At 37.8% G+C, this 15,801-nt stretch overlaps 1 protein-coding gene across 1 annotated transcript in view; it reads right to left on the reverse strand.

Moving 5' to 3' along the window:
* AKAP6 (A-kinase anchoring protein 6) overlaps positions 1-15,801 on the reverse strand; it is a 419,768-nt gene that overhangs the window by 247,548 nt on the left and 156,419 nt on the right. Inside the window, exons 5-6 of the mRNA XM_023227448.2 lie at positions 8,883-8,979; positions 7,622-7,785 (exon numbers count right to left, since the gene is read on the reverse strand). Of these exons, the coding sequence (XP_023083216.2) occupies positions 7,622-7,785; positions 8,883-8,979 (261 nt within the window). The remainder of the gene's footprint in view (positions 1-7,621; positions 7,786-8,882; positions 8,980-15,801) is intronic.

Below are 15,801 nucleotides of genomic sequence, written 5' to 3' on the forward strand. Positions count from 1 at the left end.
TGGGACTACAGGCATACGCTACCACGCCTGGTTAATTTTTATATTTTTAGTAGAGAGGGGGTTTCACCATATTGGCCAGGCTTGTCTTGAACTCCTGACCTCATGATCCACCCACCTCAGCCTCCCAAAGTGCTGGGATTACAGGCATGAGCCACCACGCTTAGCGTGCTATGCTCTTATACACTACACAGACCATGACCATTAGCTGTCCTTTGACCTAGTATATATTTTTATTTTCCCAACCATTTTTCTCAGTCATCTCAAGAGAGTGGCAGACCATTAAAAAATTCCTCATCTTAGATCCACCCATACGTCTTATAATATGCAAATTTAAGTGCCTCAAGGAGATTAGAAAAACTATTTTTTATTGGATTCTATCACAAACTTAGTAACCACACTGATCTTCAAAGAAGGACTCACTTTTGTTTCTGTCTTTCAAAAAATACTTTTGAAGAAAAGTTACCCTTCTGATAACGAAGAAAAGGGGCTATTGAAAAATCCACAGTAGAAGAAAGAGTTCTCCCTAGATACTGCAAATCAGGACTATGTTTATATAATTCAGTAGGAAAGGAACCAGATCGGATACTGGCTTTTAGAAAGATTTCTGCACAGAAGAGGTGGAATTGGTAATGTATTTATACTCATTTGCTTGCATCAAGAACCCCATTCCATTTCAATCTGCCAACATCCTAATTAAGATGATCTAAATCTTAGGTAATCTATCATTCTAGATCTAAGATAGCCCAAAGTACCTTAGACAAGATGTTACACTATGTGCTTACACCGAAATGATAAGACCACTAAGCAGAAAAGCATGTCTTCTCTCATGTCTGGCCTGGCACTGGGCAGAGTGCAGAGTTCTCTGTCGGCACTCAATAAATAATGGCCAGGCCTTTGCCTGTTGTTTTCCTTTCTATTACTTTAGGCACAATTTAATCTTACTAGATCATTTCTGGTTTCTTTCGATAACATATACCTGTGCTCTCGTTTGCATGAGGAAGACAGCAAAGTGTCTCAAGCAGTTCCCTATAAATGTGTGCATCAGTATATGTGGGACTGACAACACATAAATGCAATTCCCATTGATTGCATTAGTGCTGTTTCTGAAGATCTTATATTAAGGAACATGCTAACTCCATGAGCTTCTGAGCCAGAAAAGAAAAGAATGTAGAGCCAATACTTTGTCTCACCAATGCTGTGGAATTAGGATCAAGTTCTATTCTAAGAAAATATTAGCCAGTTGCGCTATTACCCGAGAGATACCGTAAAATACAGAGAAAACATCTTGCCAAGAAGCTCCCCAGATCGACTCCTTTATATCCCTTCAGTTAAAGAAAGTTACCCACAATTCATTAGCATAGATACTGGGTTAAGACTTGGGCATCTGGTAAACAAACAAATAAAAACACATGCTAACACTGGACTTGCCCTCTCTTGACATCTAAAGAAAGGTCAAATGGGTATATTGTAAGCAATATACCCAAGTCAAAGTCCACATAGATGTAAATTATCAGCCAATATCTAACACTTTCATTCATAGGGCTGAGCAAACATATATAAGGAATATCCTTAAGCTTACTCTTCTGTTATTGTTGAACAGATAACATTGATGACCTTCATAGTCTGATATCCATTTCCAAAGGAAGATGACTTCAATCTAAGAGCCTCAAAGAAGGCAGATAAAATGAGCACAATCCTAGAGTTCAAAGCAGCTAACTCTCTGTCTCCTTACACTAAAGAAATGAAGATGTTGGTTGGGACTCAGGCTAGGTCACCCTTGTAGTAGCTGTAAGTTTTCTGAATTTACAATAAAATCTTCAAATATTCTTTGTTCTGGAAACTTATCTGTTTCTTTAAAACGGGTGAAGGAACTGTTGTTGCATGCGTTCAGTATGCAAAGTTGGATAAGTCATATGGGGAAATCCTGGTCTCCATTCTAAGATACCTATGATAATGCATGCTTTATAAGTGAAAAATAAAGAAAGAGAAGATAAGAACAGTTTAAAGGAGGCAATGTATAAAATTTAAAGACGCTTTCTTGCTTTCAGAATTTTTGTTTTTTGCCTTGAAAGGTCAAAAAAATGTAGCTTTTGTTAGGTGTTATTCATTGTATTTTGAAATCCCTTCAGTTGTAGACCATTAAAAAATTGAACATACTGAAAGCCTAATCAAGGTGATAAACTTTCACCAATCTATCTTAAAGTAAAAATATATAATTATAAGCATATTTTCAATTCTTAGATGTGACTGCTGAAGCTCTATTTCTAGAACTGGTGAATTCTATTCTCTATTTCCATGTATAAAAGATCTCACAGTCCTGAGAAAACACTTTTTTAAAAAATGAAATACAACAAATAAGGTATGCTGCCAAGTCCTAGGGGAGAAGTTTCCCAGAGTCTTTGAATTTCCTCCTATCCTCCCTCTTTACAAGATTTCTAAAACCAAGTCCTTTTCTTCAGTCTCTCAAACAAGGTAAAAAAAGAAAAATACCCCCTAGATATATTCCTTAGATTTTCTATTATGCTTCTCAAGCTCCCAGTAGCTTCTGAAGTAAACCTAAGATGAATTCTGGAGTTATTTTTTATCATGTTTTAATTTTAGTTCCTCTTTAGGTCTAAGATGAAATAGATGATCATAACTGCTGTGCTTGGAGACGCATTTCATGGCACAATCTGTACATGACCTGTGCAAGGTCACGTCATGGAAAGAGGGCTGACATAATGGCTAAGAAGCCAAATCCAGCTTTTAGTCATGGAGAACTTCAGGGTAACCTATTTAAGCGTGCTGTATTTATTGCAATATAACAATAAAAATTTTGGCTTAAACAGTATGTTTAGGTTTATTCTGTATAGAGACCTCACTCTGGCTTGGATTATATTAATAGAGACATAGGAGGAACTATTGTCAAATCACTGATCATTAAGGATCGTTTTTTGTCACATTGTTGTGTCTTGGTGTAGACTGTGGCAGGCTGGCCTACTCATCATCTGCAACAAGGGCCCAGGTTCCAGCCACACCACAGTTTTCACACCTCTCTATCTTGGTATGTGCTATTCTCGCTGCCCATTATTTTCACCTTGGCAAAAATCCTGTCTACCTTTCATTTAAAACATGAATGCCTCCCTGTAAATTGTTCTTTAATAGCCCAAGGTAGGTTTAGTTATTTCCTTCTCAGTGTATTTATAGCACTTTGTTCCTATCTGTATCAGAGTATTTATCAGATCCATGATAATATCTATTATTTATAACTTATTATTTATTATAATTATTTATTCGTCTCTAGAAAATGAAGGCTTGTCCACTATCCTCAGCAAGCTAACACAGGAACAGAAAACCAAACACCCCATGTTCTTACTTATAAGCGGGAGCTGAACAATGTGAACACATAGATCCAGGGAGGGAAACAACACACACTGGGGCCTGTCAGCGAGGGGACAGGTGGAGGGAGAGCATCAGGAAAAAAAGCTAATGCAAGCTGGGCTTACACCTAGGTGATGGGTTGATAGGTGCAGCAAATCACTATGGCACATGTTTACCTATGTAACAAACTTGCACATCCTGCACATGTACCCAAAATTCTAAATAAAATAAAATAAGAAAATGAAGTCTTGTGTATTTACTCCTACTTAGGATTTATTGCGTGCCAGGCACTATTCTAAGCACTTCAGGTGTGTCAGCTCTTTTAAATCCGTATCACAACCCTTTGAGGTGGATATTATCTTACCTCTATTTTATAAATGAGAAAACGGAGGCACAGGGAAGTTAAATAATTTTCCCAGGAACACACAGCTAGTAAGTGCCAATCACTGAATTCAAGCAGTCTGGCTTCAGAATCTGAGCCTTTCTATTATTATTATACGTGTTTGCCCAAGGGAGTAAAAGAAGCAGTTCATAAATATTAAATAAATAGAAAGCATGAACATTCTGATTTTTTCATAGTTTCTTAAACTTAAATTAAGAAATATATTTTGTGTTAAACTGATTTCAAATTCATCCTTGAGTATGGATGAGTTCATTTTTCCAGAGAAAATTCAGCCAAGATTGTGGAGAAAGAACTAGTTGGGAGGTAGAGGCCTGGGGTTTTGCTGACTCAATCATGTCAAGATCTCAAAATCTCAGAGCCTCCCTCAACTTCTGCATCTGCACATACCTACAAAAGCCTCTCCTTGTAGCTGCTTTTAGATGCACCATGCTGTACATATAATGTGACATGAAAATGCTCTGGAATAGAAATACTATTAAAAAGGAAAACATGAATGTTATTCTTGGTAAACTGATGTGATTCAAGGTATTTTCGCCTTTGGAATAATGTAAGTGGAGGGTTTTTGCTTGGTTTTCTCTTAAGAAGTAAGGCACCTTAATCATTAAGAACCAGATGTATTTCTTTTTCTTCTTGATATTTAAATTCATACCTCAAGTTCCTCAGCTCAATGTCACCTATTTTACCTCTTATCACTTTTTAATTCTTATATTTTTAAATATTTTTAATTCTTATATTTTTAATTCTTATATTTTTAGATTCTTATTTTTTATTTATAATAATTCTTGTTCATTGAGAGGTTTGGAAAACTCAAAGATATTCAAAAATATATAATTGTATATCATAGGTATCCTCCAATATTTCCAATTCTCTTCTAAAACATGATTTTTATGGTTATATAACCATTACATTTCATTAGAATGAAATTTAGCATAATTTAATCAAACCATTCTTATTTTAAACATTTCAGTTGACGCCAATTGTTTGCTACTATAAGTAACAATGCAACAGACATTCTCTTATTCATTTTGGGTGAGGATCATGTAGTCCCTGCAGGAAAAGGGTCTTCCTAGTGTCTATTACAGAGGTTCTCCAACAGCTTATTGGAATGCAGATTCCAGGGCCCCACCCATGAGGTTCTGGTATGGTCTGAGGAAGAGCCTGGATAGGTAGGTCCTCTTTTTGAGAAATGCTGACAAGGCTTCTCTTTGATAACACTTTCTCTTTCTCACTGGGTTATCAACTTCATTCTATCTCAATGCCTCCTTAAACAATAAGCTGATTTCAAAGCGTCCATTTCAAACTGGCGCTGGTGAATGTACTCATTTCCAACATAGCTCTTTCATTAATTTAGGTCATTGTGCTATCTCTGTAGTCCACTTTGGCATGCTCCCACCCTACCCCCACTCACCCCACCCCACCCACTCATATCCCATACCATAGCCAGTAAGAGGTTTTTATAGTGCAATGCAATGATGTCATTTCTCTTCTTACTTCAAAAGCCTCCCCTTGTACAACAGCAGGGAACCCAGCTTCCCTTGCACACTTCTCTCTTTCTAACCACACTGGCCTGTTCACTCCCTGATGCCCTAATCTAAATCACTTCTGCTGGCCCAACCTCTTGTGACTCCCTTTTCTTTTCTTTCATAGCACATCACAATCTGTAAAGGCATGGATCATTAAAGTCTGTTTCCCACACCTCACCACAAGCTTCATGAGACAGGCACTGAAGCCAATTGTTCATCTCTAATGCCTCGTCCCACACTTGGCCCTGAGCAGTGCCAGTGAAAGGCAGTATGCTGGGTGGTGATGAACATGGGCTGTGTGATCAAAGGGCTCCCAGCTCTGCTACTCAGTAGCTGTGTGACCTTAAGGAAGTTACCTAACCTCTCTTTGCACCTCCTTTTCTCCATCAGGGATTAAAATAGAGCCACTTTAAAAATTTGTCATGATAATTAAATGACATAATACAGAAATGCTATAGAATAGCATCTGGTATGTAAAATGTAGCCAATACAGGATAGCTTTTAAAAAGTAGGCACTCAGTGTATTCTTGTTAAATAAACAAAATACAATGAAGCTTTTTTAAAGTGATTTTCCCAACTCAGTCTCCTGAGTAGCTTAGATTATAGGCACGTGTCACCATACCCAGCTAAAATGAAGATTTTTGACTTGTTTTTTAGAGACAGGGTCTCTCTCTGTTGCCCAGGATGGAGCATAATGGTGTGATCCTAGTTCCCTGCAGCCTTGAACTCCTGGGCTCAAGCAATCCTCCTGCCTCAGCCTCCTGAGTAACTAGGACTGTAGGTGCATGCCACCACGCCTGGCTCATTTTTTTCTTTTTGCAGAGATAAAGTCTTGCTATGTTACCCAGGCTGGCCTCAAACTCCTGACCTCATGTGATCCTCCTGCCTCAGCCTCCTACAATAAGTTTTTAACTATGTCACTTCTCATCATCTTTCCTCTCCCCACTTCCACACACAGCCAAAGCATTAGCCCAGTGAACTTCTCCCTACAACCTACTCCTTAAAATAGCTCCAAGTCTGCCCTGAGAAATCTGGTAAATACACTCTTCATTCCATATTATTAGTTCCAGCTTTGATCCTTTCATCACATCACTTCCTAAAATACGTGTTCATGTGCCAAGCCACCTCTCCACCTTCCTTTAAATATTTCCTGAAATGCGACCTTCTTCATGGAGCCTTCTTTAAGTGAAACTGAGCTCATTATTCTATCCTCTGTTTCCAACAAATAAGTTAAAGGCATTGTTTGAGATTTAAAAGCCGTAAATTGTCTGAGCTTTTCACTGGCTGCATGGGTCTCAACATTGCAGGGCTGGATAGGTTTCTCCTCTGCCTGCATTTAAAAATGTGAGTCTAAGAGGGTAAAGTGTTTGTTTAACTTGCTCTGTATACATTTAGCACAATGCCAATCTACATGGATGCTAAATAAATGTGATTTGATGATGATTTACTTACTTTGTCCAAGCCAGGAATAAAAACCATGAACTCTTAAATCTGTTTCCCTCATGTTACAATACGTTTTATTCTGAATTTATTATGAGGCTGGTTTTCACAGATGCAAAAGAAAGGAGTGATTACATGAAAATATCAAATTAATAACATTATTTTCCACATTATGAGTCCAAGGATACCTTTAGAACAGTGCCAGTCTGTATTAAAAGGTGCTTCATTTAAAGTTCAATTGCATATGTTTTATGGGTTATTTTGGACATCTAAAATGAATAACCAAAACACGTCAATACTCATTTTTAAAGTACTTGTTGTATTCGGTGCATGTACCATTATGGAGAACTTACACTCGGAGCAAAAAGATTTGTAGCAAAGCATATGACCTTCTTCCCACTACAATGACCATCCCCTAATTAGGCAATGCATCTGATAGTCATTAACAGGAATGAGATAATGAATCACTTTCTCTCTTCTTTGTTAATTTGCTGTAACCAAGCGGCTAATGGATGTCAGAGCTGAGTGATTGCACTGATTATAGTGATTTATAGTTGCAACAAAACAATTTAAAACCATTCTGATTATTCATGTTAAAGACGCTTTATGTTTTGTTTACTAAATGTTTTATGTCTCCCTTTCTCTCACCCCTAAAGTACTGTCCCCCTCCTTCTCTGCCACTTTTCAAAAAAAGACCTCTTCCTGGAAAACTTGGAAGTTGAAGGCTTTATTGTTTTAAACTAAGCCATTTCATTTTGTTTATATATAGAGAGAGATATATAAAGTTTACCCAGTAGAAACAAAAAGCCTTAGGGTTGGAAAGAGAACTTCAGTGGTGCCTAGTTCAAAAGAAGACAGAAATAAGAGGAAATAAGGAAAACTTCAAGCCACTTACCTTGGGGCTTCCAGTCCCTTCCTCATCCTCCACAGACACATCAGTAGCCAGTATCTCGGCTTTGATGGTATCCAGAGCCCTGAGAATCCAGCTGTGCTGCCGTTTGATTTGCCTCTGCAGCTCCTTCCATTGACTTGCAATCATCCGCAGCATATCCTTCAGTCCTTCTCCAAAAGGAGGGGAAAGCAGAAGTTGTGGGCCTGAATGAATCTTTACTCATTATTTTTATTTAGTAAATTAGATGGCTATTTTAAACAATATAAATATTTTTAAGTGACTATTACCATCACCTGCCATATCAGCATTTGTCACTCAGAATAGAAACAGGCAATTCTCGACAGGAGGTATAAGGGTACAAAAATGTGATAACCACATAGATCACTGGCTTGGAAACTGACTTAGACTCAGTATATTGACTTAAAAAAATACATGAGGAACAAAAATCACAATGTATAAAAATTAGCAACATTACAGTTTCACATTCCAAATAAAACGCTCTGTGTGTATCTGTGTAGAGACTTCATAATGATTAAAAAAATCTATGGAACTAGGTAAAGTCAATTCAATGAGAAATACAGTAAATAGGCCAGAATTAAGACAGCAGTCTTTAACATTAGCAAATCCAATTAATACTATCTTTTTCCTATTTAGTTTTGCTAAGCTCAAACCTAGAGCCAAACTGTAGGTCATCCTGTCTTATGGGCTTCTAGTATCAGGATAAGTATAACCAAATGACAAAACTATTTTTCATTTATTATCTGTTCCTTATAAATATATTAATACTGGGGTAAGAATTGGTTGAAGGCCAAAAACTCTGCAAGATGTTCATGTGTGTGAACTGGCAGGGAAATAATTTAGACTGCTTGCCTTATATCTGTAATGATATCTATAAGTACCCTAATGCATATGCATTATAACTATATATACAGTTCTCATTCATTATCTTAATGTTATTTCCAGAGCACCTACATCAAAAAGCATGTCAATGTGAAGTTTTCAAGAACGTAATTTCAACTGAAACTCAGGCGAACAGCAAGCCCAAAATAAAATGAACAGACCATTTGGAGGCAGTATTTCATCTTATAAGTATCACAGCATTGTATGCAGTATATGAAACATTTATAAATCCTGAAGGTCAATCTGATAATGTAAATATTAATAATACATAAGGAAGTGAATATATGCAGTAATTTACAGCAATGCTTCTTCATTCTTAATAGTCTGGAGACATAAAGACTTGCAATATTTCAGGAGGATTTACCTGCTTTGTGAGATGCAATAAGCTCAAGAAGTTGGTGTCCTTCCTCCTCCACAGCTTCCTTGAGAGCACAATGACTGTCTACATTCAACTTAAAACTCTGCAAGGAAAAATATGAGCATCAAACCCTGGCAAGGCAGTTACACATAAAACATCCATAAAAAATTACTTGCTACTTTTTATCAAGAACTACACAGCCCAATTTACCCAATAGACAAACTAATTTGCAATACTAAAAGCTATTGATATTTGGGATCTGGGCTCAAAATGTTTCCATTAGATTAGCTGAGTGCATCTGTTTGGAAACAGCTGACAAACCTAGAAATTCATTAGGTTTTTATGAAAAGTCACATCCCGTAGGCTATATCAAGAGTAGCAGTGTTCTATAAAATATACTGAATTTCTACTAGCACATATGAGCTCTTTTCTTCATTTTTTAGAAATGTTAGTGATAGCACTATTTATGAAACCATAAAAAATTGGCAGCATAAAATATATTAGCCTTATGTGTACATATATAAACCCATTAATATAGTAGGGTTTGATTCAGCTCTGTTTCTCAGATATCACACAACAAAGAATACAGTGGCAGGTTCCAGTGCTGCACTGAGGAGTTCAATGTCTTTCAGATCTTTGCTTTTTAAAAGTTTATTCCCTAAAATATGACACTGTCTTATAAACGAATACATCAAGCACAATCAGGCATTTTTCACTCATGATAGTTATCCAAAAGACAAAAACTGCTATCATAGTTGAAATCTAACTCAGAGTCATTTCTTTCAGGGTGTCTTCCCTAATGCTTTATGTGGAATTAATTACTCCCCCTCTCTGCTCCTCATATCTGCTTCTACTGTAAAATTTATCTTACTATATGCTGCTTTATTTCTATCCTTGGCTATGAAATTATAAGTAATTTGAAAAATTGCCAGTTTTACATTTATCCCCAATTCATGTCACATACAAGTTGCTCGATAGATGTTTGCATGAATTGTGGATATCCGTTGAACAGTAACACTCTGAAGGGGAAGTTTTCCATTTAAATATTTCAAGAAACATAGATGACTTTCCAAAGATTTGTCCATCTCTGGAATCTCATAAGGCATTCCAACCATAGGAGGTCCAGTGGAGAGTAATCACACTAACCAATCTATTGAATCAATGGTTAATTTGGGGGGTGAAAATTCATTCCTTGACAAATTGGAGCCAGCATGGATTTTGAAATGCTGTGTGGCCAAATTTTGGCTTCTCCATGATAAGTCTCCAAAATATGTATGTTTTGCTCTCACTAAACATTTATTGAGAAGGTCTGCACTGCACTGTGCTTGGTATTAAGAATATCTGATAGAAGTTTGAAATGATACAGTTCCAGGTAGAATATAATTTTGGATTAAAGAAGTAAATCAATCATAAATTGTGAAATTAGGTATTCAGGTTCATTCATTCACTTAGAAACCATGTACTGTGCCCATTCTATACACTGTGCTGGGCAATAGAGATTTAGGAGTATAAAGCATGGCCCCCGGCCCCAAAGGGCAACTGAACATGTTACTAGGAGAATGAAGTGTAGCCTGAGAATTCCTGGGTGGTCAGTGGCGAGTCTGAACTCTCCTTTTCTTAGCAGAGAAAATGGATCTTTTTGAAGTTCAGAATACTGAAACAATGATCAAAAGAACCTAGAAATGAAGGAGATAGAGATATGCAGATCAAGCCATGAAGTATAAAGATAAGAATTAGAAGTTATTATAATTGTAAGTCATTATTAAAAGATGAGTCCAGAATGATGAATCATTTCATCTGACTAGAGGCATAAGATACAATAAAGTTTCAGCAGCCAATATAACAGAAAATGACAATATCAGGTTTCCCCAAGGCTGTTCACCATTTCTTGTACTGTCCTCTTTTAGCTACAGGTACCTGGTTGAATAAAATAAAACATGGCGATGTATGAGAAACCTCATGCTTCTGATCAATCCAAACTATATATTACCTAAGAAAAATTAAATGCTTGTTATTTATAGTCAAAACATGACTGCACTTACTTTTTGCCACTGCTATGGACATCCTCGACTCTGAAGCAATGCCATGCAGAATGAGATACATGTGTGTTTTAGGGAGCAGGGACAGGGTAAAGAGAACACCTAAGATCACCCAAGAGCACCAAAATTTAGGAATAAACTTATTGTAGACATTTTCTCATAACTGTAAATTTAGCCTAGGGCTCTCTTTGATTCCCTGTTTACTTACAATAGACCTGTTTTGAATAGTTGGTAATCATGAGCTTCCAAAGAGGTGCATGAGGTCTATGTCTCAGAGCAAATGGGAATCTAAGGAACTGTAAGTAGGTTGAATAATTTGATATAATTGAAGCCAAGAGTATAGAATAGATGCAGCTGGAACTGGCTCTGCTTCAAGATGACATGGAAGCATTTGATTAGGAAATTGGAAAAGATGAGGTATTCATTATTAGGAAAAAGATAATCTGATAAGCTTGATGCTGTAGAAAAGAACCATTTAACATAACTATTACCCAAATGGTACAATATTGCTTGATTTTCAGGTGCACCCATTAACCATTAATAATATCAACTAAGGAATTCACAATGAGCCTCTGAGAAGGCAGACGAGCAGGCACATTAACAAAATTGTCAATGAAATTTCTGGCTGCTAAAGGATTCTATAATAAGCTCTCTCGATTTGGCCCCCACCTTTTCCCAAGGGAAGGAAGCTTAGATGAAAGGGTTTTATTTTTTTGTTGCTGTTCTTTCCTTAAACTTGATACTTGAACACATTTCCATTCTTCAGCAATGCCCTATGGTGTACAGTCCCTCTGCAATATCCATAGCACTCCCTGAAAATGCAGAGCATTCTCTGAAGAATGAATTTATGGCAAGAACATTGCCATAGGCAGTTACCATAGTCCTATGGCACTGATTATATGAAATTCCATAAATATGAGTAATCTTGTTCCTGGATGACACCAGATCTTTTCAGCATCTTTAAAGCAATGCGTAGACGAATGACTAGAAGAGAATAACTAAGGAAATGGAAAAACACAATGACTGAAACAAGCACAGGATTATCAAAGATTCACCAATGGGCATTTCTATTACTATAACCTCTAGCACCACCAGCTTGCATATATCTGGATGTACCACTTATTGGCAGGAACAAACTTTGAGTATTCCCACTGATTGTACTTTGGTCATGATCAGATTTGCAAAGCAGATAAAATATCTAATCCTTTCCACTCATATTTCTGAATAGCCCAGTTTGATAGTCACGTGGACATAAAACCAAGGAAATATATGCTGTGACGGAAACAGATATCCTGGTACAAGAATAAGTGGGAAAGATCATAAGCACATTCAAAGGCTTAAATGTCCAGAGTGGTTCAATCTTAGCAGTATCAAATCATGAATACAGACTTTCGATCACCTGATGGAAATATTGTTAGTTTTTGCCAGGTCCACTGAGTTCCATTAGTCTTGTGATGTTCATGAATAAGTAGAAAGGACAAAAAGAGTTAGATTATTTTCTGGCCTAAGTTTTGTTTTTTCACAAGGCATAAATTCATATAATAAATATTTATTGAGTAGTATTTGTCAAGCCTATAGATACAAAAGTTAACAATATACAGTCCTTATCCTCAAATAGCTTATATTCTATTGTGCAAAGGAGATAAGAAAACAAGTAGTTTTACAAGACCCAGCAGAGAATAAATATGTAATTAGGGTTTAGTGTATAACACAGAGTGGTGGGGCCTTAAGCAAACTAAACAGTGATATGCCTTGCCCAATGGGATTCAAGGTTTTTTTAAAAAAAAATTTATTTAAGAATTATGCTGGCCAAGTAAAAACAAGGCTAAATTAGCTGGGTGTGGTGACACGCACATATAGTCCTAGCTACTCGGGAAGCTGAGGTGGGAAGACTGCTTGAGCCCAGGAGTGAGCTATGATCATACCATTGCACTCCAGCCTGGGCAATAGAGCAAGACTGCCTTTAAAATAAAATAAAATACAAACAAGACAGATGTTTATAGTCTGTATAAGTGCTGGATAGGGGTTGTGGGAGCCCATGCTGGGATCCAGGATTCAGCAGAGCCTAGCAGGGAGCTTGTGGAGAAAGAACTGATTTGTACATGGGCCTGAAGATACTCCTACATTATAGCATGAAGCAGGGAGCCACAAGCCGCTCAGTGTGGCTAGGGCAGGATGAAAGCAAGAGAGACAGCAGCTATGGCTACACAGAACTTGACCCCAAGAACCATGAAAGAGTGATGGAAGAATATGCCAGTGACATGGGAGAGTGGCTGGTGCAAATCTTTGATCTAGAAATCTTTCCAGCTATTGCATATAGTGTTGATTTTAAAAGGGCAGACTGGAGACAAGGAAGCCATTTAGGAAGCTGCTGTGGTAATACAGGACAGATGTTTCTGCATGCTCATATTTTTTTTAATTAAAAAAGGTATGCTTTTCCTTCTAAGTGAATAGAAGAAAAAAATGGAGAAAATCTTCTGTCTTTTTAAGTTTCTCTCAGTGCGTGAGAGAAGCATGTGCCAGAATTTAGTTCTTTGGCTGCTCTGATGATAAATACCAGAGGTTATTAGTCAGGAGTCTCCAAATGTGAAAGACATATTGAACTGATGAACTTTTACTCCCACTGTCATTTTAAAGAGATGGTATATATGCTGATGAATAAGACACTTGACAACACTTTTTCTTCACACAAAAGATTTTTACTACCCTAAGAAAAAGAAAACTTGCCTTTTTACAAGGGCAGGAGGAAGAATGTGTGTTCAGTCAGAAAAGCCAAGGCTTGAAAAGTCACCTGCTATCTGCCTCAGGCCATCTCTGCCCAGGCTCCACTCTGAGCTGTGCCCAGAACCACTCTCCATTCTCAGAGGGGCTCCTTGGGGAGAAGAAAGCCATGATCCTCCGTGTAGTTTCTCTTCTCCTCTCCACAATGCCATCCACAGAGGACGGGCAGATGTACCTGTCCTCAAAATATATCTTTAAAATGCCACATATACCAAGAATTGGAAGATTTCTATGAGTAAGCATTTAAGAACCTCCTGAAAACTTGAGAAGACATTAGATAGCCATCAAAATGAAGACTAAACAATCACATGGACAGCAGCTATGCCACAAAAAATGAAGATTCCAAATTGTATCTATGATAAAATTACATATGTATAAGTAAATAGTCTTAGTACTTAGAAAAAGACTGCAAAAAAACACAACAAAATGTTAACATAATTTGTACAGGGTTGAACTTGGAGTTACCATGGTCTGATCTTAGGGAACAAGCTCTGGGTGCTTTAGTTTTCTGAAATATAAAATGGAAATAATACTATCTAACTTCTAGGTGGCTGTGAGACTTAGAGATAATGAATGTAAAGCATTGAAACACTGAGAATTGGAGATAATAAATATAAAGCATTAAAGCAGTGCCAGGCAATGAGTGAGACTAAAAAAATCATTATGAATTTTAAAATTCATTTTCTCTATTTTCCAAATATTCTATGTAATAGATGGTACTTTGTGACATTTTCAGGTGATAAGAGTTCTTTATTGTTGAGGTTCTCTGAATTCCTCAAGGGCAGATACCAGGTTTCCTTTGCTGTATGCTTCTACCTGGCAAAGGCCTGCGCACAGAGGACCCCCTAAAACATAAATGCTGCTGTATGAGACATGGGGAAGAGTAAGCCCAGACTGAGAATCCAATGATTGGCTATTCCTGTTGCCTCAAGTGTGTGCCCTTGGATGAGTCATTTAACCCATCAGGGCTTCTGTTTCCTTATTTATCATCCAGGCATTTGGCCTCAATATTTCCCAGCCCTTGAACACTTTGGTTTTACCTTCTCTAAGCCAGGCAGTTAAGCATAGGCAGCTTGGGAGACTTTTGATTTATTTTAAATCGGAGAATGTTCAAAAGGGAAAGAATCCCAAAGGCTATCTAACCACTCATCTACCCAAGGGCAGTTCTGTCTCTCAACCATCCCAGGCAGATGTGTCCCTTCTATTTTTAACCACCTCAAGGGAAGTCTCTTCTAAGGTCTCATCCCGAGTCCGCAACATTTCTTCTCAGGAATTTAAGAACTCTGTGAAGAACAGTGTAAGCTTCCCACTGCTTCACATTCTTTTGCCAAGTCATCCCTCCAGTGTATGGGTTGGAAATCAGAAGCACTGTGAGAATATTCCAACAAAATCCACACATCCAATCAATCAGCAAGCCCTGACTATTTATTTCCGCTTCTTCATCTCTCCATATTGACTAACACTGCCTTAGATTAAGGCTTTCATCATCATCCCTTGCCAGGTTAACTGAAATCACAGCCCTCCTCAAAACTAGACTTACTTCTTATTTGTTGTATGCCTATGAAGGTGCAGGTAGTGTCTTAAGCTTGAAGGATATAGCTATAATCAAGACACACATGGTCCCTGCTCTCACAGAGCTCACAGTCATGTGTGTGTGTGTGCACGTACGTGTGCTGGGGTGGAGGTGGGGGACACTATGTAAACAAGGAACTGCAGTCAGCTGTGTCAAGGGAGTTATGACATGGTGTAGAACGGGGCTATTGACAAGCAAGGGCTCTGGAGCTGGACAGCCTAGGTTCAAACCTTGGCTCCTCCATCGCCCACTGTGTAGCTTTGGCCAACCTCTGTGTACTCAGTTACTTCATCTATATATGAGGGGAAATGTTAATGCCCACTTCATGGGGTTGTTGTGAGGATGAAATGCCTTGATACATGCAGAATGGAGCCTGGCATATTGCAATAATGTAAGTGGTTTCATTATGCAAAATTACCTTCCTACAAAACAACTCTGACATTAAGACTCTCCAATGGCTTGCCAGGGTGGAGAATAAGATCCAGGCCCTGAGCATGACCTACAGGGCTCTCTGAGATCTCAGCCAACTCAA

This window comes from Piliocolobus tephrosceles, chromosome 6, assembly GCF_002776525.5.
Source record: "Piliocolobus tephrosceles isolate RC106 chromosome 6, ASM277652v3, whole genome shotgun sequence".
In the NCBI taxonomy this organism is placed as follows: Eukaryota; Metazoa; Chordata; class Mammalia; order Primates; family Cercopithecidae; genus Piliocolobus; species Piliocolobus tephrosceles.